We start from the raw sequence: 27,845 nt of genomic DNA on the forward strand, positions 1-27,845 counted from the left end.
TGCTTTATGGTGCCAGAAAGGAGTGGTGCCCAGAAACTGGCCAGCACAGTTGGTGGTGAAGGCATCTGGCACCTGTATTTGATGAACACCTGAGTTATCCATGGTTGGCAAGCAGTGCCATGAAGGATTACCATGCAGATCTGAACTGCCCTGAAACTATTGATATGAATGGCCTCTTTCACAATACCAATATACCTATATTTAGATTTTCTAACAAACCATTTCAACCTGTGTTTCTCATTTACAGACCTGGTTAAGACTGTACAGCCAGAGAAAAGTGATCCACTCATCCCACTTACTGTTGCTACTGTGCTGCTAGCTGGCATGGTCTTTGTTCTGTCTGTCTTTCCTCTAAGCATCAAATTCAGAAGAAACCATCATCTATTGATATCAGTACAATGGTAATAAAAACAGGCCACAGAATTCCATAAAGCACTTTCTGCACAACATTTTAAAAAATACACCTGTAACATGTGTTTCTGAATGGGATTGGTTTCTTTTAAGATTGCACTGTAGAATAAGTTACATCAATGGCTGAGCATGTTTATTGAGTAAGTCACAGCAGAAGCCATAACTCAGTTAAAAGTCTAGAATAAAGATTTACTCTTTGATTATATCAGGGCTGGAGTTGTTCTTGGGCAGCAAATCCCATCATCCCTCACTGCAGGCTCGGGTGTCTAGGACCAGCAGTGGCAGCAGCCCATTCTGAAAGCCACCAGGTTTACTCCCGCTCCCCCACCCCACCAACTTCTTATATCTAATGACCTTTCTGTAGTGGCTGTCACTGCCTTTGTAAGATTTGGTTCCTGTTTTGTCTTTGTTGAATATGTCTCTTGAATAAAGTCTTCTACTCAATGCATATTCATTGACTGTCGTAGTCACTCTATACTCAAATATTCTACAATGCTACATTCAGCAGAAAGGCACAGAAACTGTTCATAATAAAGGATTCATCAGACTCTTAATAAACATGGTATCAGAAAGGTCCGCTGTTGGGCTTGAAACTTGCTGATGTCAGTACATGGTCTTCTTTCCTTTTTCATGTGATACAATCTCTTAGTTTGCAGTTTTACTCTACTACACACCAGGGAGTGATCAGTATTGCAATCAGCACTCTGGTAACTGTGTGTGATCGTAATAACAGGAAGGCTAGAACTCCAGCAACAGCAGTGCTAAAACCGGCAGACTGATGAAAAAAACAGGGGAATATTTACAGTTTCTAAAGTTGCTGGGATGGTACCTCTTTCCCTGAGGTTTAAGGGCCAGTTCTTAAGACCCACAGAATGAACCCAAAAACCCAAATCTTGGGCCCAAAGCCTGAGGCTTAGTCACCTTAATTTGAAGTAGAGCTGTGCTTGAAATGTGGAAATTATTCAGAAACCAAAGTAAAGTAAGGCTACTTGCCATTTGCCAAACCAAGAAAGCCTGAAGCAGCACTCAAATCATGTCAATGCTCTCTATAGGGCCAGATATTGCTTTTGCACTTCAGGGGCTCAAAAAGCTGAAACATTCTTTTAAATGTTTTTTAAGTCATTGTCTTGCAGTGTGGGAGTTTAATATCCTTCTCACTACAATAATGTTCATAGTCTGAAGTTTATGTTTTAAAAAAAACCCTACAGAAATAGCAACTAACTGGTTTCCATTAGTTCAAATAAGAAATGTTGCAATTTAACTCTATAAGAAGTCGGGACCTAATAGACCATTGACAGAGATAGAAAATTACTGTATAGATCAGAATAATAAAAGGGAAAAATGACTAATTTCATTAATTAATTTTTTTATTCATACATATGCAACACACAAAACAAAAACACTAAAAATCTAACAATAATAACAAGAAACATCTAGACTAACTTCTTTCATCAAATTGCTTGATTTTGTTTTTGTTCTCTTTTTTTGTAGTAAGGACTCCTAGATATTTCAGTTTTTGTACCTTCTCAAAGTTAGCTTTCATTATTAGTATTTAATGTCTTCTTTCCTTATATTTTTGGTCAAGTATTTTGTTTTTTGATAGTTTATTTTAAGGCCTGCCACAGCTCCAAATTCTTCTATAATTTCATTAATTTATAAAAGCATTCTGGACAAACAATATGGTAGCAGCACAGGACCAAAGGTAGTTTGAGAAACAAATTTAAACATTAACATACCAGAAAATATTTGGAAAAAATATGGAACACTTAACCATACAAATCGGTATCAGCACAGTCTAAAGAAATGATGTAAAAAGTGGTCCATAGGTGGCACTTATGTCTTACCAAATAACATAAAATTAATAGAGAGATACCAGAAAAGGAATGTTAGAGCATATATGGTTAGTTTGCCCAAAAGTAGATGTATTCTGGTATGAGGTAATCAACCGGTTAGGAGAAAAAATAATTAAAAAAAAATAGTTCCAAATGAAACCCTATTCTCACCATTTATTGGAGGAAATGAAAATTTATCAAATAAAGAATTGGTGGCAACTCTTATAAGGGGCTGCATGGAATGCAAGTACCTGGTGTTGGAAAGATGTTCAGGAATGCACTTTCCAAAGATATATGAATAAAATCTGGGAAGTGGTGCTGGTGGAGAAACTGACTAATCAGATCTGGGGGGAGTTTTTAAAAGGTAACTTTATGAAGATATGGCACTCTCTGTTGAAATCCAATATCGAGTTAAAAATAGAGTAAATTAAGTGGGCAGTGAGTTGGACTGCCAGCCATTCTAAAGGGCATTAGCTAGATATAAAAATGCATAATGAGCCAAGAAGAGACTATTTGAAAAGATAGCAATAATGTAAAGTCTGCATATATGAAGGATTAAGAGTGTGTGAAGAAGAAATTAATTTTTATTTTAACACAATAGGTACTGTTTTGTTATGCTATTTTGAATGGATTGAACTAAAGATTTTTTTAAGAATGTGAAAATGACAAGACATGAACCAGTGTCATGCAGGATAAAATAAAGCAAAGTGTGATGATATGGCATTTGCAGAAGAGCCCTTATTTGCAGTCCTGTGCCCATCTAATCCAATCTAGGTACATAACTGCACTGTCATCCTGTTGGTTAGAAACAATACAGTATTTCTAGGAACTCTGCATCAGACAAGATGGATTCAGGATCTGCCTTTTGTGGACAGAAGGGTTCTGCTCATGTAAGCTGCCTCTACCCAAATTTAGGGGATCTTCCCCAGTTTATCTTAATCATTAAGAGTCTCATCACCCTCTGTGCGAGATTTTTCAGTGGACTGGAAGGGCTGCTAAGCAGAAAAGGGGACCAAGAAGTCAGCTTCTGCCAGTCGGTTCCAAATATCTAAATTTCAACCTAACCCATCAACTTTTTCAACCACTTTAATCCATATATTGCACGTTGCGTACATTTACTCATAGTGATAATAAATTCAGCTCATTATATCTTTATATGGAGGGTTTGTAAAAATCCAACTTGTCATATCCATGTTAGTTTTATGTGACATTGTGATCCGGACCCTAAAAGGTGACAAAATATTTGCTGGTAGAGATGAGCACTGTCACGATCACCTTTGAAGTCCCTATTCCCCTGGTCTTCACAAGGCTTTCACTCTTGTTTCCTCCTCGCTGCCACCAGATGTTAATGTGTTAATATCATGTCAATGTCAGGACACATGTGATGCCAAAACACAAATCATTTATTTAACAAGGGAAGATGATAATCAGTGAGGACATGTAGAATAAATTACATTATGCAAATCACTTATACTGTATTGACTCTATTAGAATACTTTTTCTTAACTCTTTCACCCTCTGTTTCAGTCTCCATGCTTACAGTTCTCCAACTCACACTTCACTCCTTTCAAGCCACACACAGTCCCTCTCAAAACTCTCTCCACCGGTCTCTTTATCTTTTCCCCCTCCCCCTGGCTCCGCCTTCCATTCTCTCATTGGCTCCTGCGTCAATGTTCCGCAGTGACGGGCAGGTGAGGTCAGGGCTGTTTGCTACAGGCACGAACCAAATTATAAACCGGTAACACCAATAAATCAGGCTGGTTTGTACTTCAGTTTACAACCCAGTTCTGGGATCCTGTTTTGTCCTGCTGGTGGTGTGGTGGTGGTGGTGGTGGTGCAGCAGCACGGTGGTGGCAGCAGTGGCAATACAGCAGCAGCACAACAGTGGTATAGCGGCAGTGGTGGGGCAGAGGCAGTGACAGTGCAGCAGCATGGCAGTATACCACTCACCCCCCATTGGGCATGAACCAAAAACCAAACCACAAACCAGTTCGGTTTTCCATTTGGTTCAAGGTGGTTTGTACTCGTGGTGCATGGCTAACAAACCATCATTTTCCAGGTTTGTGCCTATATTTACTTGCTGGCACATGCTTTCCTGTTCAGATGCATCATGTACGTCTAACTTGAAGTGTTGAAATTAAAGGAAATACTGAAACAAACAGAGGGACAGGAAGTTCCCAGATTTCCTACTCTGCACGATATGCACACGTGGATGATTCCTGGCAATCAGCTGAACTTTAACCAAGGCTCTTTGTTTCACAGAGAGGTTGGATGGGTCTTTTCAGGGTGGATGTTGTTACAGGAAACCTCAGAATGGGTATGCCAAGCCCACAAAGGTCAGACTTGATGTCACCTGCACTGGTTCGTATGCTAGCTTTTTTAAATGCCTCTATTATATTTGTATTAATGCCTCAGCATAAGTGGTTTAAAAACAAAACAGAACACTGAGTTCAATACCTGTAGAAGATGTCAGAACTGGGGACAGAGTTTTAGGACTCTTTAGACTCTGAAGTTAAGTATTCCCCCAGGCAGAATTCTGGGAGATGCGGCCAAAAAGCACAATTATACAGAGCAGCTTTCTTTCTTTGTACAATATGCTGTTTACTTTTTAAAAAGCTTTTTGCACTATTGCTAATTGCATGAATGGTGTCTTAAGACTGACCAAAGATAGTTTGCAATCCATGACAAAAGTCAAGATGGTGCCCATGTATATTGACTGATGGACCAACATGCTCCAATGTGCCTGAGGATGGCATGTTAAAGGGAATAGAGCAAGCCAGTCTAGGGTGGTGCCACCTGCAGTATCTGCCACCTGAGGTGGCATTCATTTCTGTGTTATGGTAGGGCTTGCTTGATCTCTCTGGGGTTGGGTCTTACAAGATGGCTGCCATGTGTTTTGTGTAGAGAAAGACCAAGAAATAAATCCCATTGTTCTTTCACTTTCCTGGAACAGATTATACATGTTAGAGCTTTCCTGCCTCCTCTTCTACATCGCTGCCCCCTTTCTTGTTCCAAATAACATTTCTGAGGCACCTTTAGAATGGCATTGAAAGTGATATCTGGAGGAAGAGGGCACAGCAATAGGAGAAGGATTTTTAGATCTCAGTCACCACACTTCTGAAAGAAGATATGCCTTTCACTCACATTCGGTACCATCTCTTTGATCTTTTTCATCCCTTACTAGAAGGGAAATGACTCTGAAAAATGTCAATGTTAATTGTTGGCTAGCGAGTCAGCTTATTGTTTGTGATCAGTCAAAGTGTCACGTTTACATCATGTGCTGAGACTCAGAAGGGTGGTTTTAAAATTGTCTTTATTCTTTAGAGTTATTGAATACTTCTTCATCTTAAAGGTGTTTCATAACAACCCTCACAGCCTTCTTCCTAGTGCCCTTGTAAAGCAGATCATTATTATATGGCCCATGTTTCAGATTTCGTGGAGGTGTGAGGTAAGAAGATAAACACACAATAAGTTTCCTGGGATCATGATGAGAATTAAGAAGTGAAACAAAATGAAATACTGGGATGTCTCAACCCGGTCACACATTTAGCCTCTCAACACTAGATCTTTGGACACTGGTTGTGTAAGACTGAGCAAGGAAGAATAGCACTTCCCCGCCTATTTACTGTGGAGTTCCAAAGAAAATGAAACCTAAACCAGCAGAATTACTTGCAGGTTGTTTTTGAGTAAGTACATTATACCTTAGGTAGTCTCCCCAGCACACATGCTCATGCACACATACACATGCACAGCTATCATGGGATGGGCAGTGGGAGATTTTTTTTCTCTTTAGAAATGGAAGGCACAATGTCGTTCAAATTCTGTTCAGGTTAATGGTGGGCACAAAGGGTTACTCATTTGTGATTTTGTAATGCAACAGGGTATTGGTCACAGAGTTGTAGATTTCACAAAGTGGAACCGGCTGGTTCACCAGCAAAGTGAATGTCTTACACTGTTGTTTAATCAGCCTCTTTGTATTCTGGACAGTCTTCTTTTTTTTTCTTTGTAACTCAGCTTAGATTACTAAATTTCACTGAAACATTGTTACACTAATAGGAGTGTGTGAATGATTGCAGAAGGACGATTGTGCATTGATTTTGTCTGGACAGGCTCTGCCTCCTCCTCTGCTTCTTTTTTCCCCTCTCACTTATAATACAGTCTTGCAAATACCAACCACTCCCTTTTGGGATTCTGGCTGCAGTTTTAAGGTCTCCCAAGTCCACAAAATGGATGGCATCAGGGTGGAGAACCTCAATCAAACAGATTGTGTCCTGCACTCTCAACAGAGTAGATCAACGTATCTCTTAGAAGGCATAGTCTAGGGTGATTCCAATTTGTATGTCCAATGTTCAAGTAAAGAGCAGGCCAGGATGCTTTGGCGTAATTTAGTCTGCACTAAAATGTCAAGTGGTAGTTCAATCAATCAACCAATCTTTATTTGCAGTCTCTGACCCATTAAAGCAAGTGGTAGTTGAGGTGTCATGTGACAGACTCTTTCCCATGGAAAACAAGTGCCAGCACATAGAAAACTTGCTGGATAGAACTTGTAAAATTTAACCACTCTGATAGAATCATAGAATCATTGTAGGGTTGGAAGGGACCTTGGAGGTCTTCTAGTCCAACCTCCTGCCCAAGCCAGGAGACCTCATACCATCCCAGAGAGATGGCTGTCCAATCTTTTCTTGAAAACCTCCAGCGATGGGGCACCCACAACCTCAGGAGGCAAGCTATTCCACTGCTTAATGGTTCTCATCATCATGAAATTCCTCCTTTGGATCTCCCTCTGACAAGTTTCCACCCATTGGTTCTTGTCCTAACCTCAGGCACAATGGAGAATAAACCACTGCCCTCTTCCCTGTGCCAACCCTTCAGATATTGGAAGACTGCTATCAGGTCTCCCCTCAGCCTTCTCTTTGTTAAGCTAAACATACCTAGTTCTTTGAGTCGTTCATCATAGGATTTAGCCTCCAGTCCCCTTATCATCTTTGTTGCTTTTCTCTGCACCCCTTCCAGGGCCTCAGTGACTTTTTTTTGTATTGTGGTGATGAGAACTGGACACAGCATTCCATGTGCAGCCTCACCAGCTTGATATAGAGTGGTACTATCACTTCTCGTGATCTTGATGCTATCCCCCTGTTGATGCAGCCTAGGACTACATTGGCTTTCTTTGCAGTTGCAACACACCGCTGACTCATCCTTAGGTAGTGGTCCACCAGGGCACCTAAATCCCTCTTACAGGTACTACTGTTGAGCCAGGTACCACCTATCCTGTACCTGTGCATCTGGTTTCTCCTGCCTAAAGTGCAGGACCTTACTTTTCCTGCCACTGAACTGCATCTTATTGGATAAGGCTCAAGGTTCAAGTCTGTCTAGAGCCTTCTGAACATTGAGTCTATCTTCCAAAGTATTAGCAATTCCCCCCAGCTTTGTGTCATTAGGAAAGTTGATGAGTGCTCCTTCAATCCCCTCATCCAGGTCATTTATGAAGATGTTGAAGTGCGCTGTGCCCAAGACAGAACCTTGAGGGACCCCACTGAACACTTCCCTCCATGTAGATGTGGTTCCATTGAGGACCACATGTTGAGTGCGGTTGATCAGCCAGCTGCAAATCCATCTGGTAGTTGAGCTGCCTATCCCACTTTGTTCTATAATATGTAGAAGTAGGTTGTGGTCTACCTTATCAAATGCCTTACTGAAGTCTGTATATTATATCCATTGTGATTCCTTGGTCCACTAATTTAGTCACTCTATCAAAGAAAGCAATAAGATTTGTTTGCCATGACCTGTTCTTAACAAATCCATGCTGGCTTCTAGTAATCTCTTTGTTATTTTCTAGGTGCTCACAAATCTGCTGCTTGATTATTTTTTCCAGGGTTTCCCCAGATATTGATGTCAAGTTGATTGGTCTGTAGCTTCCTGGATCCACTTCACCCCCCTTTTTTTTTTTTGAAGATTGGAGCCACATCAGTTCTTTTCCAGTCCTCTGGCATTTGACCTGTACTCCAGGTCCTCTCCAAGATTTCATTCAGTGGTTCCGAGATCACATCTGCCAGTTCTTTTAGTATCCTGGGATGTAAACCACCCAGTCCAGGAGACTTGAATTCATTTAAAGCAGCTAGTTGATTTTTTTACCATTCCCTTATGTATTTTGACCTGCTTCCCTCTCCTGTCTCCCACGGTGCTGCTTTAGACAGGGCCAAATTTTCCTTTTTGTGGAAATACAGATGCCCCCCCCAAAATTTTTAAAATTAAACAGTTTCGCTGTTGCCTGTCACCTTCTTGTCATCTTCTCCCACTAGTAGATCAACCATTTCCTTGACTTTCCTCTTGCTTCTTACATGTTGAAATAAATTTTTTGTTATTTTCAGCATTTGTTGCAAGTCTTCGCTCATTCTGAGCCTTAGCCTTCCTGACTCCATCCTTGCAGATTTGAGGTATTTGCTGGTATTCTATTCTAGTTATGAGCCCCCTTTTCGGTTTTTTGTTTGTTTGTTTTTTATATTTTTAAATTTATATTTTATTTTCTAATAACAGTACAAAGCAAATAGACAAAAAATACACAAAACAACCAACAACAGCTACGAAAATGAAAAATTAACAATCTAAAATCCCTCCCCCCTTTTAGGACAGAGATTCCATCATTGTCTGAATCTCGGGTGTCTCCAAGATGGTTCCAGTGTGAGCACTGAGTTCATCAAATACTAAGTTTTGCCCTAAACTCCTGCTTTTTTCTGGGCCCAATCATATATTAGCTTCCAACTTTGCTTTACATAATCTCTTGGTTGTTCCTGTAATGCTTCTGAGAGTGTATTTAGTTCTGCAATAGCCAACAACTTGTTTAGAAGCTCATCCATCATTAGGATTTCTTAATTTTTCCATTTTTGGGCCCAGAGTAGCCTAGCTGTTGTGAGTATATACATTAGACAATATTTTATTTTCTTATCAATAATTTCCAGCATGATATTCAGTAATACTATTTCAAGTTTAAAATTTTATTTTTGTTGAATAATTTCTTTTACCATTTCCCACACTTGTGTCCAGTATCTTTCAACTTTTTCACATGCCCACCACATATGATAATAGGTCCCTGGATTTATTTATTTTTTTACACTTCCAACAAACATTGCTGTTACCCTCTGACATTTTTGCCAACCTTACAGGAGTATAATGTCATCTATAAAACATTTTGAGGATATTTTCCCTAAGGTTCACAGGCTTAATCATATCATGACAATCTTTCCATATCTTTGTCCATGCATCAATATCAATATTATGTCCAAAATTACTTGCCCATGTTAACATCATTTCCATCACCCTCTCATCCTCCAAGTCATACTCCAATAAGTATGTATACATTTTTTAATTATTTTCTCATTAGTATATATTCACAATTCATCCACCTGAACTTTGCCCTCAAAGAAACCCACAATTTTATCTTTTTTGTATCTTGAGTCCAGTTTCAACATTGACCACCAATCAGTGGCCACACCTAATTTCTCTAGCTCTTGTTTATCTTTTATATTCTGTTCTTTAGTTAGTAATTCTTTATGTGCGAGTAACACTCCTTTCTGATTCAGCACTTTCAATGTGAATGCCTCTGTAGGACCTACCTATATTTCTATTAGTTTTCCAATAAGTTTGTGTTTGAAATTTTTGCCATACGGAACATAGCGCCTTCCTCAGAATATGTTTTGCAAAATATAATTGTTCTTTATGTTTTCAATAACACACATATGCATACCACCCCATTTTTAGATCATGCCTCTCCAATTTCAATAGTCTTTGATTTTTGAGAATTACTCACTTTTGAGAATTATTCATTCTTATGTCCAAGACATAGCACAAGCCTTATAGTATAATCGCCAATTTGATAGTCCTGAACCCCCTCTTTCTTAGGTCTTATAATATTCTAAGTTTTATTCTTGGTTCCTTAGTCTTCCACACAAATTTTGAAGTCAAGCTGTCCAGATCCTTAAAGTATTTATAATTTAATAGTACAGTATTGGTAAGTTTTGAAATAAAAATAGTAATTTTAGTAATATCATCATTATTATTGTGGATATTCTTCCCATCAAAGAGAATTGCAGCTTATTCCATTATTCCAAATCTTTCTGGATTTCCTTCTGTATTGTAAGATAATTTTCTTTCATCAAATTACTTAGTTTTTTGGTGATGGTTAACTCCTAAGTATTTGGATTTCAGTAACTCCTCAAAGTTAGCTTTCCTTACCAATTTTTCAACATCATCTTTCTTTACGTTTTTAATCATAAATTTTGTTTTTTGATAATTTATTTTAAGACCTGCCACCAGTCCAAACTCTTCTATAACTCTCATTAGTTCTTCCAAATTTTCTAGAGAGTTTTCCAGTATTATTTCTAGATCATCCCCATATGCTTGCACCTTAAATTTTTCTCCTCTAATTTTAAGTCCTTAAATTCCCTCATTCTCCCTTATCTGTCTATTCAAAATTTCCAATGTTAAAATAAATGGTAATGGGGATAGCGGACATCCCTGTCTTCTACCTTGTTCAACTTGCATATTTCCGGTTAGATTACCATTAACTTTAATCCTGGCTTTATGTTTGGTATATATTGCTTTGATTGTTGTAAAAAGGTTCTTTCCACTCTGATCTTCTTTAATTGTAAGAAGATAGACTCCCAGTTAACATTATCAAAGGCTTTTTCTGCATCTAAGAAGTTTAGCATCATCTGCTTTTCTGGATGCATTTCATAATATTCCAGAGTATCTATTATTGTCCTTATGTCTGATGATGATTTCCTTTTAGGGATGAAGCCTGTTTAGTCTTTATGTATTATTTCTTCAAGTACTGTATATGCTGGCGTACAAGATGACTTTTGGGGCCCAAAAATATGAATCCAAGTGTGTGTGTGGGGGGGTCATCTTGTACGCCGGGTGCACTTCATTTGGGCCAGGAGGGAGCCACCGCTGCCACCGTTGAGTGATTGATGCAGGGCCACTCTGGCTGGGGAGGAAGGTGGGCAGGCAGGCCTGCCATGCCTGAGCGGCCAGAGCCCACCGTTGGGCTGCCCACTGACCTGCGCTGCTGAGCCAGCTGCATGCTCGCTTGCCCGCCACCTGCCTGTTTCCCCTCTTCCTCTTCCTGCCGCCGCCAGCTCAGCCTCTTGCCCTCTTCTTCACCCTTGGCCAGAGCCCACCACTGGGCTGCCCACTGCCCTGCACCACTGAGCCCGCTGCGCACTCGCTTGCCAGCCACCCGCCCGTTTCCCCTCTTCTTCTTCCTCCTCCTCCTCTTCCTGCCGCTGGCGGCTCAGCCTCCTGCCCTCTTCCTCGCCCTCAGCCAGAGCCCGCCGCTGGGCTGCCCACCGCCCCGCGCGGCTGAGCCAGCTGCACGCTCGCTCACCCACCACCCGCCTGTTTCCCCTCTTCTTCTTCCTTCTCCTCCTCCTGCTGCCGCCCGCTTAGCCTCTTGCCCTCTTCTTTGCCCTCCCGCTGCTGAGCCAGCCCCCACTTCCCCTCTTCCTCCTCCTCCTCGTGCCTCCGCCCTCCCAGGCTCTTCCTGTTGGGGGGGTCATCTTATATGGCCGGTTGCCTTGTACGCCGGCAAATACGGTACCTCCTTTAGCCTCCTGTTGCCCAGATGGTTGCAAAAATCTTATAATCGACATTTAAGAGAAATATTGGTCTATAATTCTTAATTTGATTTTTCTCTGTCCCCTCTTTGTGTATTAAGGATATATAAGCCTCCTTCCATGAGTTCGGTATTTCCCGCCTAATCTCAATATCTTCTATTAGTTCCTTGAAATGTGTGCTTAGAAGTTCTCCTTTTTCAGTTGTTTATACTTATGCTTTTTGTCCCTTAGCTTGTCAGAGAGCTCTGTTTGCATCCATGCTGGTCTTCTTAGATATCTCTTATTTTTCTTTGTTGTATTATTTTGGTTTGGGCCTTTATTATCTCGCCTTTCAGGGTTTCCCAAGCCTCCTGAACTGTTTTTTCCTTTAGGATTTCCATCCTTGAAATCCTTCCTATTACATCTCTTTGTTAAAGTCAGCTCTCTTAAAATCTAGAACATTAGTCTGACTTGGTACAGTTACCCTTGCCTGCATGATGGTGAATTCTAATACGACACGGTCACTTTCTCCTAAAGTTGCTACAATTTCCACTCCCTCAACTATTTCCTGCCTATTAGCAGGTATTAAGTCCAGTATGGCTGATCTTCTAATTACCTTCTCCACCTTTTGAATGATAAAGTTGTCAGCCAGGCATGTCAGGAACCTGATGGATCTCCCACTTGCTGCAGAGTTGGTTTCCCAGTTGATATCTGCGTAGTTAGTTCCCCCCCCCCCATTACTACAATGGTGTGTTTCCTACACATCTCAACTGATTTGCAAAATGTTCATCTATTTCCTCTGCTTGGTTAGGTGGCCTGTAGTACACTCCTACTGCTATGTCATTTATTTTCCTCCTAATATTCACCCAAAGAGCTTCAGGAAGGCTTTCATCCTTGTTCTCCTGTATTACAGTACAAGAGTAATAATTCTTTACATACAGCATTTTTGTAAAAGGAATTTCATCTATGGATGATTCATACATAACAGTCTGGCTGTTTGAAAGGTCAGTGAACTTGGTTTTATTTTATTTGTAATACTTGTATATTGCTTCTATCTACCCGTATTTTTGTTGTCATGAGCCATCAAGTCCCGTACAGCAACCCTGACCGGGTTTTTAAAGTAAGCATGGTATTTAACAAGTGCTATTACCAGCTCCTCTCGCCCACTGAGTTTCCATGGCCAAACAGGGAACTGAACCCTGTTCTCCAGAGTCCTAGTCTGTCACTCTATCCACTAAACCACTCAGGGTACTTGAACATATTTACTCATACTTCATACCACTTATATATTGTTTGATATTTTGAAATCTCCAAGTGGGTCACATCAAAAAATTAATACGTAATATGGTATAAAACAGCATAAAATTAAGACAGCATTACTTCTGAAAAACCTTTCTTGAAACATTGACATCAGATGGCATTATGTATAATTACAAATTTCTTGAGTGCTGACCCTTCCACTGCTTTTACAGAACAACAATCGTCAGTAACTGTCTATTTCTAGGGATAGGTGTTGCGAAATGAAAATATTGTGGACTTCCTGAACATGGATTTGGGAGTTCAAGAAGCAAGAACAAGTTGCATAACATGTCTTCTGGTTAAGATTAGTATTCTTATAAATGCTGAAAGATCTTATTTCTTTAGATTAACAGCTACTCCTGCAGAAAATGGATGCCCAGATACTCTTCTTTTGCATAGTGTTAATGCAGTCTAGATTTCTACATGAATCAGGTACTGATATTTTTTTGCCTTGCCTTTGTGAGTGAGATGCTTATTTATTAAATCCAAATAAAGGTAGGATTGCCTAGAATTGGCAAGTAGATAAACTTAATTAAAATAAAACATGGAAAGTGTGACTCAGCAATGAAGTATGTTAAACTTCAGTGAGAATTTATTTCATAATTTTATGTGTGTGGGGTGCTCAGGAACAAAAAATTATAAAAGAATAGGATGCCAAAGTGTAAGGATATTAATTAAGAAACTCCATTATGTGCTCATTTTCTATTTATATGATTTTATTAGGCATGTCTCTTAGCTATTAGTAGAGGTATGTGCCTTGTTCTCTTGTGTATGAATTATTCTGGGGTCCAAATTACATACAGAAATGTTGAGTGATAAAAGGCTGCCACAACATGGTGAACAGAGCACTGAATTCAGGCCATTTGAGTATGCCTGAAGAAATGGTTGTCAACCAAACTGAACCAGGGTGAGAGACTCCCAATTTTATCTTTGGAATGTTTTTTGTGCCTTAAAAACTGCTACAAGAAGATAGCAAATTTGGTCCTGCAGAATCCTGCTGAGGGATTGCTATAGGTAACATCAATCCTCTTAGGACAGATGGCACAATAAGGAGTGTACTGTCTTCAGCACTCAATCCTGCTAACAGAATTAATTTATTTTATTATCACTGACAATTTTTTCATTGGCTAACATGTTTTATTCAGAATAAACTCTAATGAACTGGAATTGTCTAACATGGTTGACATCACAAGGCTCTTGGATTTGGTACAACAGATTAACACAGTTCCCGATCCCAATAATTGAATTGAATATACCTTTTCTTAATGTTCAAAGGTTGTGTGGCTTATCACTGGGGCAAGGGAATATCCCCCACAATGTATTAGCGAGTTGCCCACCCCCATTATAGTCCCTGGACCACCTAGTTCGAAGCAATATAGAACTGATATCCTTTTATTTTACTCACAACCATTTCATTTGTGTTTTGGAAAGGTGCACAGGAATTGCGGTTGGTAAATGCATGGAACAGATGTGTCGGGAGAGTAGAAGTTTCTTATGACGGAGTCTGGGGGACTGTTTGTGATGATAACTTTGATATGACAAATGCACAGGTAGTGTGCAGACAACTTGAGTGTGGAGAGGCAACCACTGTGCTGGGATGGTCTTATTTTGGCCAAGGAACTGGAAACACAGTCCTGGATGATGTGAACTGCACAGGAACCGAACTCTATCTCTGGGACTGCCAGCATTCTGAGTGGTTAACAAGCAACTGTGGGCACAATGAAGATGTCAGTGTCATCTGCTCAGGTAACATTTCTTCACACTCTTTCAAGTATTTTGGACCTGAAATAAACTTTGAGGTACATCCTGCAGATATGTTATAAGTGAAAGGCTGTGATCAGTGATTAAAAACCAAGTAAAGGTAAAGGTTCCCCTTGACAATTTGTACAGTTGTGTCTGACTCTAGGGAGTGGTGCTGATCCCCGTTTCCAAGCCATAGAGCCAGTGTTTTGTCTGCAGACAATCTTCCGTGGTCACGTGGCCAGCGTGATTAGATATGGAATGCCGTTATCTCCATGGTGGTACCTATTTATTTACTTGTATTTTTATGTGCTTTTGAACTGCTAGGTTGGCAGGAGCTGGGACAAATGATGGGAGCTCACTCCGCCATGTGGATTCGAACTGGTGGCCTTTTGACCTTGCAGCCCAGAGGCTTCTGCAGTTTAACCCGTAGTACCACCATGTCCCTAAAAAACAAACAAAAAACACCTAATAGCTTTTCTTAAACAATGACAGGGAAGTGGGCAAGAGAGAGCAGAAACAGTTAATTATTATTAAAGGTTTCAGAACAGAACAGCTAATTATTATATCACTATTATTAATTTTTGCATAATTCATAAGCCTGAGTTTCCATTATGAAAGTATTCATGAACCCAGAACTCCACGTAATAATACCTATCAATAACAAGGCAATCACAAGATTGCAGGCTTTGCTCAACAGAGCAATTCTGTTGCATAAAACCTTATGTGACTGAATTATACTTAATTAGCAATACAATTCAGCAACAATAAAAAATATGAGTTGTATAGGAGATGAAACGTGGTACCAATAAAAATAACAATGTCTTTTTCTGCATTAACAGATGCTGGAGTTCCACCAACAGGCAAGTCTGTTTACTTTTAGTAAATAAAATTCGCAGGGAATGGGCCCTTTTCAGATGCACAAGCAATTCAATTTGATTGGGGTTGTCAAGATGTCATTCTCGCTTGAATGGTTTACACTTCTTTTCCTTGTTTGCTTCTCACAAATTCTGTACTTCTTTTCTTGATAGGGTCAAGCATTACAGAAACATCTACTCCAGTCCCCTTCTCTACATCGAATAAAGGTAAACACATCATAAAATGAAGATTTAAAAAGGTAGCAAGAAGATACTTAGAAAAAAGTGATGATTTTATAGTCAGCCGCAATACATTCAGATAGCAGACGATATTGAAATAAGCACCATGAAGTCAAATTAAGTTACACAAAGAATTTTTTTTTAAAAAAAGAGGTTGCCACTGGACTCCTGTTGTTGCCCCTTCTGCTTGTGCAACAGGCCATAGTGTTATCTGTGAAAAGTGCTTCATTCGTGTTCTATGCAGTGCTCGCTTCCTAAATTTTAGGCAAACCTTGGTTGCATTTGTGAAGCCAAAAGCACCTTACACTCAAAAGACGGTTCATTGTGCACCTTGTAACAAAGAAGTGCATGAAGAAGGGAAAAAAGGAAGTATGGGAACTGCTATTAAACAGAATTTACCTATTCAAGCACTTGATCAACTCTTTAACAAGAGTTTGCGTAAGCTCTTGCGCAAGTGTTTGCTGAGCAGGGTTTGTGGCTTCCACCCCCTCCCCTTTTGGTCATATTTCCTTGAATCAATTCAATATGATTGTTTCCCTTGAAAACTGAAAAATATGCAAATACTGTTCTACAATAGCAGGAAATGTTCTCCTCTGCCAAATGCCATTAAAACCCACATTCACAGACAGTAGTCAGTATAAATGTAGGCATTGTGTTATCAGTGGCCTGTCAAGAACACTGCCAAGTCAGCTCTTGCAGTAACATTATTCCTAGTCTTAAGGCAACTGTTGCAGCAACAGAAACCACTGTTACTTCATTTACTGAAGTTAAGGAAAGTTTCACAGTTATAGAAGTAGTATTTGGAGGGTTGCATTAGTGAATTATCTGTGACAGTGATAATTCCCTCCCAGCTAGCACTCAATATCTATGACAGGTCCAGAAACAAGTACATCTCCCAAGAACTCTCTACTACACCTGGAAAAGTTGCTGATTTAGATTTCAACCTCCAGAACTCTGCAGGAAGCATCTCCACAGGCTGTGGCTGAAAGTGCATTTTTCCTGCTCTAAATGAAAGCACATTTGAAAGGCTGAAAGGGTGGGTTAGTGGCATACTTACTTTTTAAAGGCACTTTTGCTTCAATATTTGCTTAACCATGATTTGTTGTGTTGTACCAACCCACAATTGTTGTTTATCTGATCTGTGGTGAGTTCTAAACAGACCAGCATCAATATGTTCTGAAGTTGGCTTCTTTGAATCTAACCATAGTTAACTATGATTTGAAGCTGGCTTGTTTGAAACTAACCATGGTTAACTATGGTTTGAAGGTAACTAGTTTGAAATTAATTACAGCTTGTCCAAACAACATGACAATATGTGATTAAGCACAAATAGAGGCAGACAACTCTTCTTTCCAGTTACAGGAGGGGAGCTAAGAAGGTATTACACAAGCCCAAGATTGTTTCTTCCTTATTAAAATGATTAAACTTGGGTTCAATACCACATGTTAATTAATCCCTTGTACGTTATATGTAAAATTAAAAAATCAACAATCCAAACAAAGCTCATTACAAATATAGCTGAACAATACCTTTTTCCTGGTGTCCAGTTTCTCCTCATCCCATAAAGGGAGACACCCCAGAGGAAATGAGTTTCTTTTATTATTCCATTAAGATCCTGTCTCAGAATTCTCTCTGTGTGAACAGGTGCAGGCTGAAAGTTTATTATTCTGAACAGACCTTTATGAGACTCAATGTAATTTTTCAACTTTGTCTACAGTTCCCAGTAATTATACAACACCAAATGCTGAAGAGTTTGAAACCACCCCCACAGCAAACAAGAATGAAATAACATCTACAACTGAAGTCCCACTGATAACTTATCAAGGTACACAAAGGTCTGATACTACCCATGCAGTAAGCAAGACAAAAGCAACTGCACTGCCACCCACATCTCACAGAGCTTCTGAAGACTTAGAGATAACTAGTTCTACCTCTGGGCATGGTATTGTATCTTACTTAACTCAATTAGCAGGATGCTTTTAACTCAATTATTTGATTGAAAGAGCTGAGCAAGATAACATGCAAAATCAGGGAATATCCAGTTATGGATTTCCATAAATTGAATCACAAATTGACTACACCTTTCTCTCTTTTTTGAATGGATCCTTATTAATCTAAATTAAAAGCAAGAATGTTAATAGGCTCAGCAAGGGGGCAGTTCTCCTATGAGGGTCTTCTCAGGGATTGCGCCCAGGGTTTGGAATGTACTGCCTCAGGAAGCCAGATCAGCTCCCACTCTCTTGTCCTTCTGTCATGAGGCAAAGACCTTCAGGCAGGCTTTGAAGCAGTATGTAGGGGTCTAGGGAACACACCATTCATGAAATGTGATATCTTTTGAAGAATTAAATATTTTTAAAATTGTTTTTAATCTTGACCAGTCTTTAATTGTTTTCAATATATACTTTGTACACAGTATTTTTACTTCTTAATACTGTAAGGTTATATTGTTGTGAGGCACCAGTCTTTAATATGGTGCACGCACATGCACACACAGAGAGACATGATTAGCAAATCACCACATGGTTACTGTGAACAATGTAACACAAGACATGAGTAATCAATTAATTACATGTCATGGAGGCAATTCCAACTCATAGAAGCCCATACCAGAGTTTCCTAGAAATGGAGTGCTCAGGGGTGCTTTATCACTCCCTTCTTCTGACAGTGCTGGAGGGACTGTGCAGCTTGCCCAAGGCTAGACAGGTTGGCTCATCTCCTGGGAGGCACTCGGAGGAACTCCCAGCCTCTGGCTCCACACTGAGCCAGGCAGCCTGCTAAACGGTGACTGTACACACACATTTTTGTGCATTGCCTGCAGCTAGTACCGTATGTGGTGCATTTGCTATATCTGTGATGTGAAGCAGCCCAAAGGGACAACTAGCACAGTGCCTGCGCACAGTATTAGAACTAGAGCTCTTCACATGAACAGAGCTATAGTTCTTCCAATGCAGCAGTACATTCAGTGGCATGTGCGAAGGGGAGGGATAGCTTTTACTCTCTGAATGTATGGCTCAGGAAGTCAAGGCCAGTATAGTTTGGTGTACCTATAATTTTCTAATGTGCAAAGTGACTCTTGTGCAGATGCATACCTTCATTTTCAACGCTGATTGCCACTTCTTTTTTAGTGTGGTGGCACGTGGACTAATTCAGTCTGCTGCATTGCAGAGATTGCCCGATGAATTGATAGTTTTACATCTTCATTGTCATGGAGTTGTAACATCCACATAAACCCCAAAAGTGTGTAGTCTCTCGAGGTTGTGATTCCAGGACTCAGTGATCCAGACAAAGATTTCTAGAAGACTATGATAGCCTTCTAAGCCAGTGGTTCTTAACCATGGGTTACCCAGGTGTTTTTGGACTGCAATTCTCAGAAGCCTTCACCACCAGCTGTGCTGGCTGGGGTTTCTGGGAGTTGCAGTTCAAAAGCACCTGAGTAACCCAAAGTTAAGAACCACTGTTCTAAGCTATCTTTCATAGATGATCAGACAAGTTGGTCATGTGACATGAACTTTGCCTGTTTGTTGTCTTTTGTCAGTAATCCAGGAGGGGATTACTGCTGAAGGAAGAATGAGGAAAGGTGTAGTTGTATTCAAATGTCTTGAATATGTCACTTTCCCACAAATATATTCAAGGGCAACATATAACCCTAAAAAGATTGGTTTTCACAGATGACCTTCTGTCAGTAGGTCTTGCCCCGGGGAGCTAATCGTTGTGTTTCTTACATGGTGCTGTAATTAAATTTAATCTCCAGCTTTACTTAGATAGAAAGCCATATTTTTCTATGGTTTTGTCTACACTGGTTTAAAAGGCCAGAATGTCTTGATGAAGGTGTAAACAGAATTTGACCTTTCTATCTGAAGAAGGGAGAGCTATATTAAAAAATGCCATGATACTTCTTCATTGCACTGGAGCTCTTAAATTTCTACCTCGAAAGTCAGGCCATGGTCACACCAGAGAAATGTTCCCTTGTTTCACCAATAGATTTCATACCTTTGTTGTACTGATTCATGGTAATGTGGCATATATACCTGGGCAAACATCCCGATTACTTTTAACATTACCAAATTATTTTCTCCTATTTGAATCAGAATGTACGGCTCCACTGTGGTACCACTTAATTTTTTTCTCTTGTTTTCTGGGCCACTGCAGCTCCCTACTTTAATTTTTAAAAAACAAAAACACATTTTTAACTGATATGTTGAAATCCAGGTAGTGTTTCAAGTTTGGTAAAATTTCCTCTGTTGCTCCCATGCCTCTGGCATAACTGCATTGCACTCAGTGGATCCTGCACCCCTATTCATGGCTGTGCCACTTATCAGACAGTAGATTTGTTGTTGTTTAGTTGTTTAGTCGTGTCAGACTCTTCATGACCCCATAGACCAGAGCATGCCAGACTCTCCTGTCTTCCACTGTCTCCAGGAGTTTGGTCAAATTCATGTTGGTAGTCTCAGTGACACTGTGCAACCATCTCGCCCTCTGTTGTCCCCTTCTCCTCTTGCCTTCACACTTTCCCAACATCAGGGTCTTTTCCAGGGAGTCTTCTCTTCTCATGAGATGGCCAAAGTATTGGAGCCTCAGCTTCAGGATCTGTCCTTCCAGTGAGCACTCCGGGTTGATTTCCTTTAGAATGGATAAGTTTGTTCTCCTTGCAGTCCAGAGGACTCTCAAGAGTCTCCCCCAGCACCACCAGACAGTAGATAGAGTGATGTAACCCCCACCAATGCCTTGCCATACTTGGAGGATTTGTAAAGCAGTAGATCTATATTATCTACTATATATATTTCAATATATTGGACAGAAAAATTTATATATATATATTGAAATATATATAGTAGATAATATAGATCTACTGCTTTACAAATCCTCCTATAAATTATGGCAGGGCAATCTACCCCAGGGACTTCCCTTTGGAAAAGAACTGGTTGGGTCATGCAAACATACAGTACAGATAAGAAATGGTCCAATAAGAGCATCGGAACAAAATAAGGGAAGCCTCCTGGCAAGAGGGAAGTGTTCTGCAGTTACATTGATGGATGGGAAAATGTTTCAATAATGACCAGAAATTTATGCAACGGTCTAACAGAGGTATAACTAGGGAACGTTTCCCTGGTGAGACCACAGCCTCAGTCTACTTACAAAGACAGTAGGCACAGAATATCTGGCAGGGTCTTTCAGACTCTTCCTTTTTTCTTCTCCATTCCCTAAATTTTGTACTATCCAGCTTTGAAAGGGTTCTGGTGGAACCCCCAGACTGGTCTGGTTTATGATGTTTTACTTGTCCTTTTCTTATAACAGTAGTATAGAATTCTGCATTTTGTTTTTAGACACAGTCACATGTAAGCTCCACAAATGCAAACTGCCCTAAGATCACATGTGATATGAAAGATTCCTGATCAAATCCCCTGAATTTGTTCTCTCTGTTAAAACCCAATACTATGAGACAAAGATAAATGTGGGTGAGAGGTGTGACATCAGGAAGGGAGCTTAAACTACATGCTATATTCTTGAGAAAATCTGCCCCTGTGCTCTTAAAGGCCATAGAGAAAGGAGAGAGAATTATAAAGCTGGTACTGTACTTGCTCATTCAGTTCCATAACTAAGAAAAATGCCATGGGGTGGGCAGTTTAAGTCATTGTCAAAATCTGGAAAGCACAAAGACTCATTCTCCCATGTGGTAGCCCTGTTTCTTCTTTAGCTACTTCAAACCAACAGCATGGCACTGTTTCTGGTTTGATCTGGGATTTGAATTGTAGTCAGGAAAATACTTCCAAGAAAAATCTAAATTTTCATCTCTATATACACAATTATATAAAAGATAATAAGGGGATCACCTCCATGATACTATGGGAAGTTAAAGTTGAGAGTAGCTCCTGTCACAGGTCATTGACATACATATAGTGAATGATTCAAGCAAAAGATGGAATACTGATAGGTTATCAATTGCAAACAATCCCCAATCCTCAACATCCTAGACTGCACTTGATAAAGTAGGTTATGCTACACAAAACCTTATGCTAAATAAAATCTCTTAGTGTTTGTTAAAATATTTCTAACTCTCCATATAACCAGAAGTCTGAAGGCAGGGCACAATTAACACATTTCCACAAGATTCTTCTGTTTTTCTGCAACAAACGTATTCGTGGCTATGCCCCAAGGTTTGGCTACGTAAACTGGTTGGAGCAGGCTGCTGTGTACTAAATAGGGTCACTTAAGGTTGGCTAAAGATCTGGTGTTTGTTTGTTTGTTTGTTTGTTTGTTTGTTTGTTTGTTTGTTTCTTTCTTTCTTTCTTTCTTTCTTTCTTTCTTTCTTTCTTTCTTTCTTTCTTTCTTTCTTTCTTTCTTTCTTTCTTTCTTTCTGCAAATTTACCCCACCCATCTAGTGGCCAGGCTACTACTCGGGGCAACTTACAATATCATGACTAATAAAAAAGACAGCAGCAGAAGAGAGACAATTATTCCAAAAATAACAACTCAATCGAAATGACAAAATTACGTTGTGTGATCCTGTGCATCTATATGGCATATTCATCTTTAGTGACCCTATTAGTTCCACCTCATATAAGAAGAAATGGAGAGAGAAAACCTCCCTCTTTGCCATTTTTTGTCATTGCTCACTTCCCAGAAAAAGTTACAATGTTTAAATAAAACCCTCTAAGAGGTACAGGAAATATATATTTGCTATCTCTCACAGCTACATGAAAGAGCACAGGAAGGAAGTTTTTAGTTTCCCTATTATGCCTTATCATGAAGTGGTTAAACTGTTATTTTAAAAGTTAATGATATGGGGAAATTGAAACCTGTCACAGAATAAAGCAAGAAGCTCACTTTGGTTCGCTCCCAGCAATCACATCTGCTGGAAACAAATGAAACCACAACGATCGCACCCACACCTAAAAATTCTGGAACAGGGATAGGTGTAGGAACACTAAAGGTATGTGAGAGAGTGCTGGTTCACTTTAGCAAATATGTCTTCTGATCACTGGCAAAAAATCGTTGACCACCCCATCCCAGCAGTGGATCAGGGAGTGGGCTAAATGCCCATGTAGTCACCCTCTCTTTTCTTAAGACTTCCTTTTACACAATAGTTCATTGTCATAAATATGAAAAAAAATGATATTTAGGAGACTCAAGATACCTGTTGTACCCTACTGTAGGCAGCTCATGACCAGAGGAACACTTGCAGGAGGGGGGAAGACCACCTTCATGCAGTTCAAGAGCCACCCATATATGCTTTGTCTCTAGCTCCAGCTCCAAGGAATGTGGCAGAAAGCAAAAATTAATGCAACATTTGTTAGAAAACAAGCATATGTTTTGCAAGGGGACGTCACATGTTCTCCAATGGAAAGTTTTGATTGTTAAATTCTCATCAGATTTTGAATATCCAGTGCAATATCTTAATTTCTTACATTATCTTTTTAATCATTCTAATTTAGAAATTCCTGTACTGTCTACGAAGAACAGTGTTACAACAGGTTAGTACTGCTGTCCCCTTTCAAATTCTTCTACAGTTTTTCTTACCGGGAGTCAGTAATAGAAACAAATATTTTATTGTTTAATATTATATTGGAAGCCGCCTAGAGTGGTCCATCGGTCCAGGTAGGCAGGGTATAAATCAAATAAATAAATAAATAAATAAATAAATAAATAAATAAATAAATAAATAAATAAATAAATAAATAAATAGAAAATACAAGTCACATTTCTCATCACCTTTTGCAGAGCACCAACCATTGGAAACACCAGCAAGTTCTTTGTCCTTGAGGCTGGTGAATGGAGCGAACAGGTGCCAGGGCAGAGTTGAGGTCTACTACAACGGGAGCTGGGGCACAGTCTGTGATGATGCTTGGGACTTATATGATGCTCAGGTCGTCTGCAGACAGCTTGGCTGTGGAGAAGCCATTAAAGTAGCAATAAATGCCCAGTTTGGTGAAGGCTCTGGCAGCATCTTCATGGATGACATACAATGCCAAGGGCAAGAAAGATCCCTTGAAGAATGCTCCCACCCAGGTTGGGGAGTCCATAATTGTCAACACAAGGAAGACGCCGGTGTAATCTGTGCAGGTACTTCTATGTTTTTATGTGAATGGCAAGTATATATATTAAAATGTATCTTATTTTTTTTATTGTAGTCTGTGCTGAGGATTTATCTTTTGCTTTTTCTGATTGTTTTTTCTTTCTTTTTTTAAATTAGAAATGTTTCCAACCACTACGGAGAATCCTGCTTCCTCTGGTAAGCGTACCTGTGATGTGAGTTTTCCATGCAACTTTTTTCACAGGACATCAATTTGTGACTTTATTTTAAGACTGCCCATAAATTAAATAGTTTCCTGCTTCTAATACTGTTAAATCAATTTTTGTTACTTCTTGTAGCATTAACTTCTCCAATTCTCATTGCCCCCCCTTACCCCAGAATGATGCGAGACAAGTATTGTGGTATAGACATGGGCCACACTTTATTGAATAATCGATATTGCCCGCCATAAAAGGGGGGTCCTGCCGTAGTGCAGAATCAGGTTTTGCACAGAGGTCTCAACGGACCCCTTACCAAACAAATGGCCAAGTCCCTAGTCCCAGGTTCTTGCAGTCATTAAGAAAGCAAGAACCCGGCCAGCCCAAATTTGACCACCCCTGAACTTCGAGCCACCTTCTCCTAATTGACTGTTGGTCCGGGTGTGGCCCCAGTGTATCTCCCCCCCCCCCCAAGCATTGTATTAACATGATCAGCAGCGCCGGGAGGTCAGATGAGCTACATATTACCTGTAATTGCAATGGGACTCACAGAAACCTTTTCTATCCACACTACCTGCCTGCGTGACTGGATATTTCCACCTCTCAAAATGCCATCACACCCTCACCAGTGTGAGATAGGTGAAAAATCCCCGCATCCAGGAGCGATATGAGTAAAAAATTCCTATCCGGCACCAAAAGGAGACCATGTAAACTCACACTAGTACATAGGGAGGGCAGGTAGGTAGCCAGCAAGAAAGAGGATGGAGGGAGGGGGGAACACCACTTAAATAGCTCACTCCTTCCCCCTTCCCTTCCTGGGTCACTCTCGTGAGTCTCCCAGCATCACGCAATATCCAGGGAAGGAGACAATGACAACCCGCGCTGGCGAAGCATAGCTCAGCAGTGGATCGAGCAATGTCTTTATATTTGTCTCATTGTGAAATGGATTTATTTTTGCCTAGAAGCATGCTCCTTTTCATTTTCCTTATGTTGGCAAGATTACCTTTTTTAAACAAAAATTTACCCTTGCTTGTACTTATGAGATCTCATGTACGCATTTTGTCTGAGCAAGTTGAAATAATCTTCCCATTTTGTAAGGAATTGGACTTTCCTTAGGTGGCAACTCATGTTACTGAAAACATGCAAATCAGAAGATTTGGTAAAAGAGCTTCCGGTCCATATGCTTTGCAGGGTAAACCACAAATTACTCTGAGTGTCACCAAAGAGTCTACACTGTGATCCTCATTTTACAAAGTTTCAGGGAATATTTGACTCTGTTCTCCAATGGAAAGTTTTGATTGTTAAATTCTCATCAGATTTTGAATATCCAGGGCAATATCTTAATTTGTTACATTATCTTTTTAATCATTTTAATTTAGAAATTCCTGTACTGTCTACAGAGAACAGTGTTACAACAGGTTAGTACTGCTGTCCCCTTTCAAATTCTTCTACAGTTTTTCTTACCGGGAGTCAGTAATAGAAACAAATAGAAAATACAAGTTACATTTTTCATCACCTTTTGCAGAGTACCAGCCATTGGGAACACCAGCAAGTTCTTTGCCCTTGAGGCTGGTGAATGGAGCGAACAGGTGCCAGGGCAGAGTTGAGGTCTACTACAACGGGAGCTGGGGCACAGTCTGTGATGATGCTTGGGACTTATATGATGCTCAAGTTGTCTGCAGACAGCTTGGCTGTGGAGAAGCCATTGATGTTGCGATAGACGCCCAGTTTGGTGAAGGCTCTGGTAACATCTTCCTGGATGACATACGATGCCGAGGGCAAGAAAGATCCCTTGAAGAATGCTCCCACCCAGGTTGGGGAGTCCATAATTGTCAGCACAAGGAAGATGCTGGTGTAATCTGCGCAGGTACTTTCAACCATTTTTCATTAATATTAGATACAGTCATATAAAATGGGGCTTTTATTTTTACTCTGTTTTATGATCAGGATTTAATGTTTGCTTTCTCTGACTTTAAAAAAATAAATACATTAAAAACACTTCCAACCACTACAGACAATCCTATTTCACCTGGTGAGCATGGGCCTGGTGAGGCTTTTTCATGCGACATTTTTCACAGCAGATCTACATTGTGAATGTATTATGAGACTGCTCACAAATTACATTGTTTCATGCTTTTAAATGTAATTAACCAATACAGAATTGGAAATACAGAATTTATGTTGACAGTATTTTACATTCAGGTTTTAATTTTTTCTAACTTTTTTTAAAAATAGAAACCCTTCCATCTACTACAACATCTGGTAAGCACTACAGTGATATTGCAGTATTTTCCACAAAAGATCAATATTCAGAATATGTTAGCCAAAATTAAACTGCTTCCTGTTGCTGATGTATTTAATTTTTATTCTTTCTTCTGCCAATGCCATCTCAATTCTTCTTCCTTTTACTTTATTGTCTCCTTGCTTTTACATATGTGCTACTTCTCTTTTCAAGAAATCTTTGTGCTTTCTTATTTTGCAAATCATTGTTACATATTTAATCTGAGCTTGGAAAAAAAAATCACTTTAAATAATCTTCCAATGTCCAAGGGGGATTAGACTTTCCTTCTATGAGAACTCATTTGGCTGAAACCAGCAAATCAGAAGAAGGTGATAAATGAGCTTTATGTCAAAATCTAATGCTAGAAAAGCTGTAAGCATAACCATCAAAATGGTCCACATCATGGTCTCCATCCAAAAGTTTCAGGCAGTCTTTTAGTCTAATTTTGAAAACTAAACTCTTTTTTAAAAAACCCTATAAATGTAGGTTCTGAGTGCATTGTAAACCATTTCCCAGTTGCTGCCTATAATTGCCAACTTCTCACTTAAACTTTTTAAGGTTTCAGGTCTTTTGCCAGCCAGTACAAATTACATATCACAAGGAACATTGAAAAGTATGTTGTGATGTAATTTAGGCAAAAGTAATTTGTAAATAACCCTTGACTGAGGACAGAGAGATGTAGGCCAGTTCCATTCACAAAGTCGTCTACATTACTAATTTTCTTTAAAATTAGCGATGCACATATATATTGCCTTATATATACAGGCCCACTAACATCAATGTGAAAAACCATTGGCCAAAATCCTGTTGCTTAGCATAGTGAATCACACTAAAATAGGTGCTTTGAATCAATGAGAATTTGGGGAGTCAACTGTTCTGTAATTCCCATTCATTCAAATGGTCCTATTCTAACTATGATTTAATGCAGGACAGTTCAGTGCTGGATAGCTCAGTGGATTAGATACCTGGCTGCGGAACCAGAGGTTGTGAATTCGATCCCTTACAGTGCCTTTTTGACTGGGGCTGGACTTGATGACCCATAGGGTTCTTTCTAGGTCTGCAGTTTTAAAATTATTATTATACCATAACATGGTAGGTAATAATAAGAGTTGACTTATTTGAATCAACGGAACATATGGAGGAACTGACTTACTAAATCCATTGTGATTCAATGGGCCTGCTCTAGTGCAATATTTGGCCATTATTTAACACTGTATCTTCTATCTTTTCAATTAGGAAGTGCTCCACCTTCTACCCACAAGTGTTGCCAGCAACTGTTAAGTTCTGAAACTGCCTTTGGGTTTGTTTTTTAATTGAGTCCGTAATATATGTTGAAAATAGGAAGTACGCTAGTTACATTATTTAT

General features: G+C 39.7%; 2 protein-coding genes across 2 annotated transcripts in view; both read left to right on the forward strand.

Annotated features, from left to right (window-relative positions):
* LOC110087220 (scavenger receptor cysteine-rich domain-containing protein DMBT1) overlaps nucleotides 1-859 on the forward strand; it is a 32,553-nt gene extending 31,694 nt beyond the window's left edge. Inside the window, exon 16 of the mRNA XM_072995442.2 lies at nucleotides 248-859. The gene's annotated coding sequence lies outside the window, so the exon portion shown is untranslated. The remainder of the gene's footprint in view (nucleotides 1-247) is intronic.
* A 10,890-nt stretch (nucleotides 860-11,749) lies between these two features.
* LOC110087219 (scavenger receptor cysteine-rich domain-containing group B protein) overlaps nucleotides 11,750-27,845 on the forward strand; it is a 37,220-nt gene continuing 21,124 nt past the window's right edge. Inside the window, exons 1-10 of the mRNA XM_078390255.1 lie at nucleotides 11,750-14,878; nucleotides 15,715-15,735; nucleotides 15,904-15,957; nucleotides 17,687-17,794; nucleotides 23,403-23,441; nucleotides 23,689-24,030; nucleotides 24,161-24,199; nucleotides 25,578-25,616; nucleotides 25,673-26,065; nucleotides 26,434-26,460. Of these exons, the coding sequence (XP_078246381.1) occupies nucleotides 14,668-14,878; nucleotides 15,715-15,735; nucleotides 15,904-15,957; nucleotides 17,687-17,794; nucleotides 23,403-23,441; nucleotides 23,689-24,030; nucleotides 24,161-24,199; nucleotides 25,578-25,616; nucleotides 25,673-26,065; nucleotides 26,434-26,460 (1,273 nt within the window). The 5' untranslated portion in view covers nucleotides 11,750-14,667. The remainder of the gene's footprint in view (nucleotides 14,879-15,714; nucleotides 15,736-15,903; nucleotides 15,958-17,686; nucleotides 17,795-23,402; nucleotides 23,442-23,688; nucleotides 24,031-24,160; nucleotides 24,200-25,577; nucleotides 25,617-25,672; nucleotides 26,066-26,433; nucleotides 26,461-27,845) is intronic.

This window comes from Pogona vitticeps, chromosome 3 (genome assembly GCF_051106095.1).
Source record: "Pogona vitticeps strain Pit_001003342236 chromosome 3, PviZW2.1, whole genome shotgun sequence".
Lineage (NCBI taxonomy): Eukaryota > Metazoa > Chordata > Lepidosauria > Squamata > Agamidae > Pogona > Pogona vitticeps.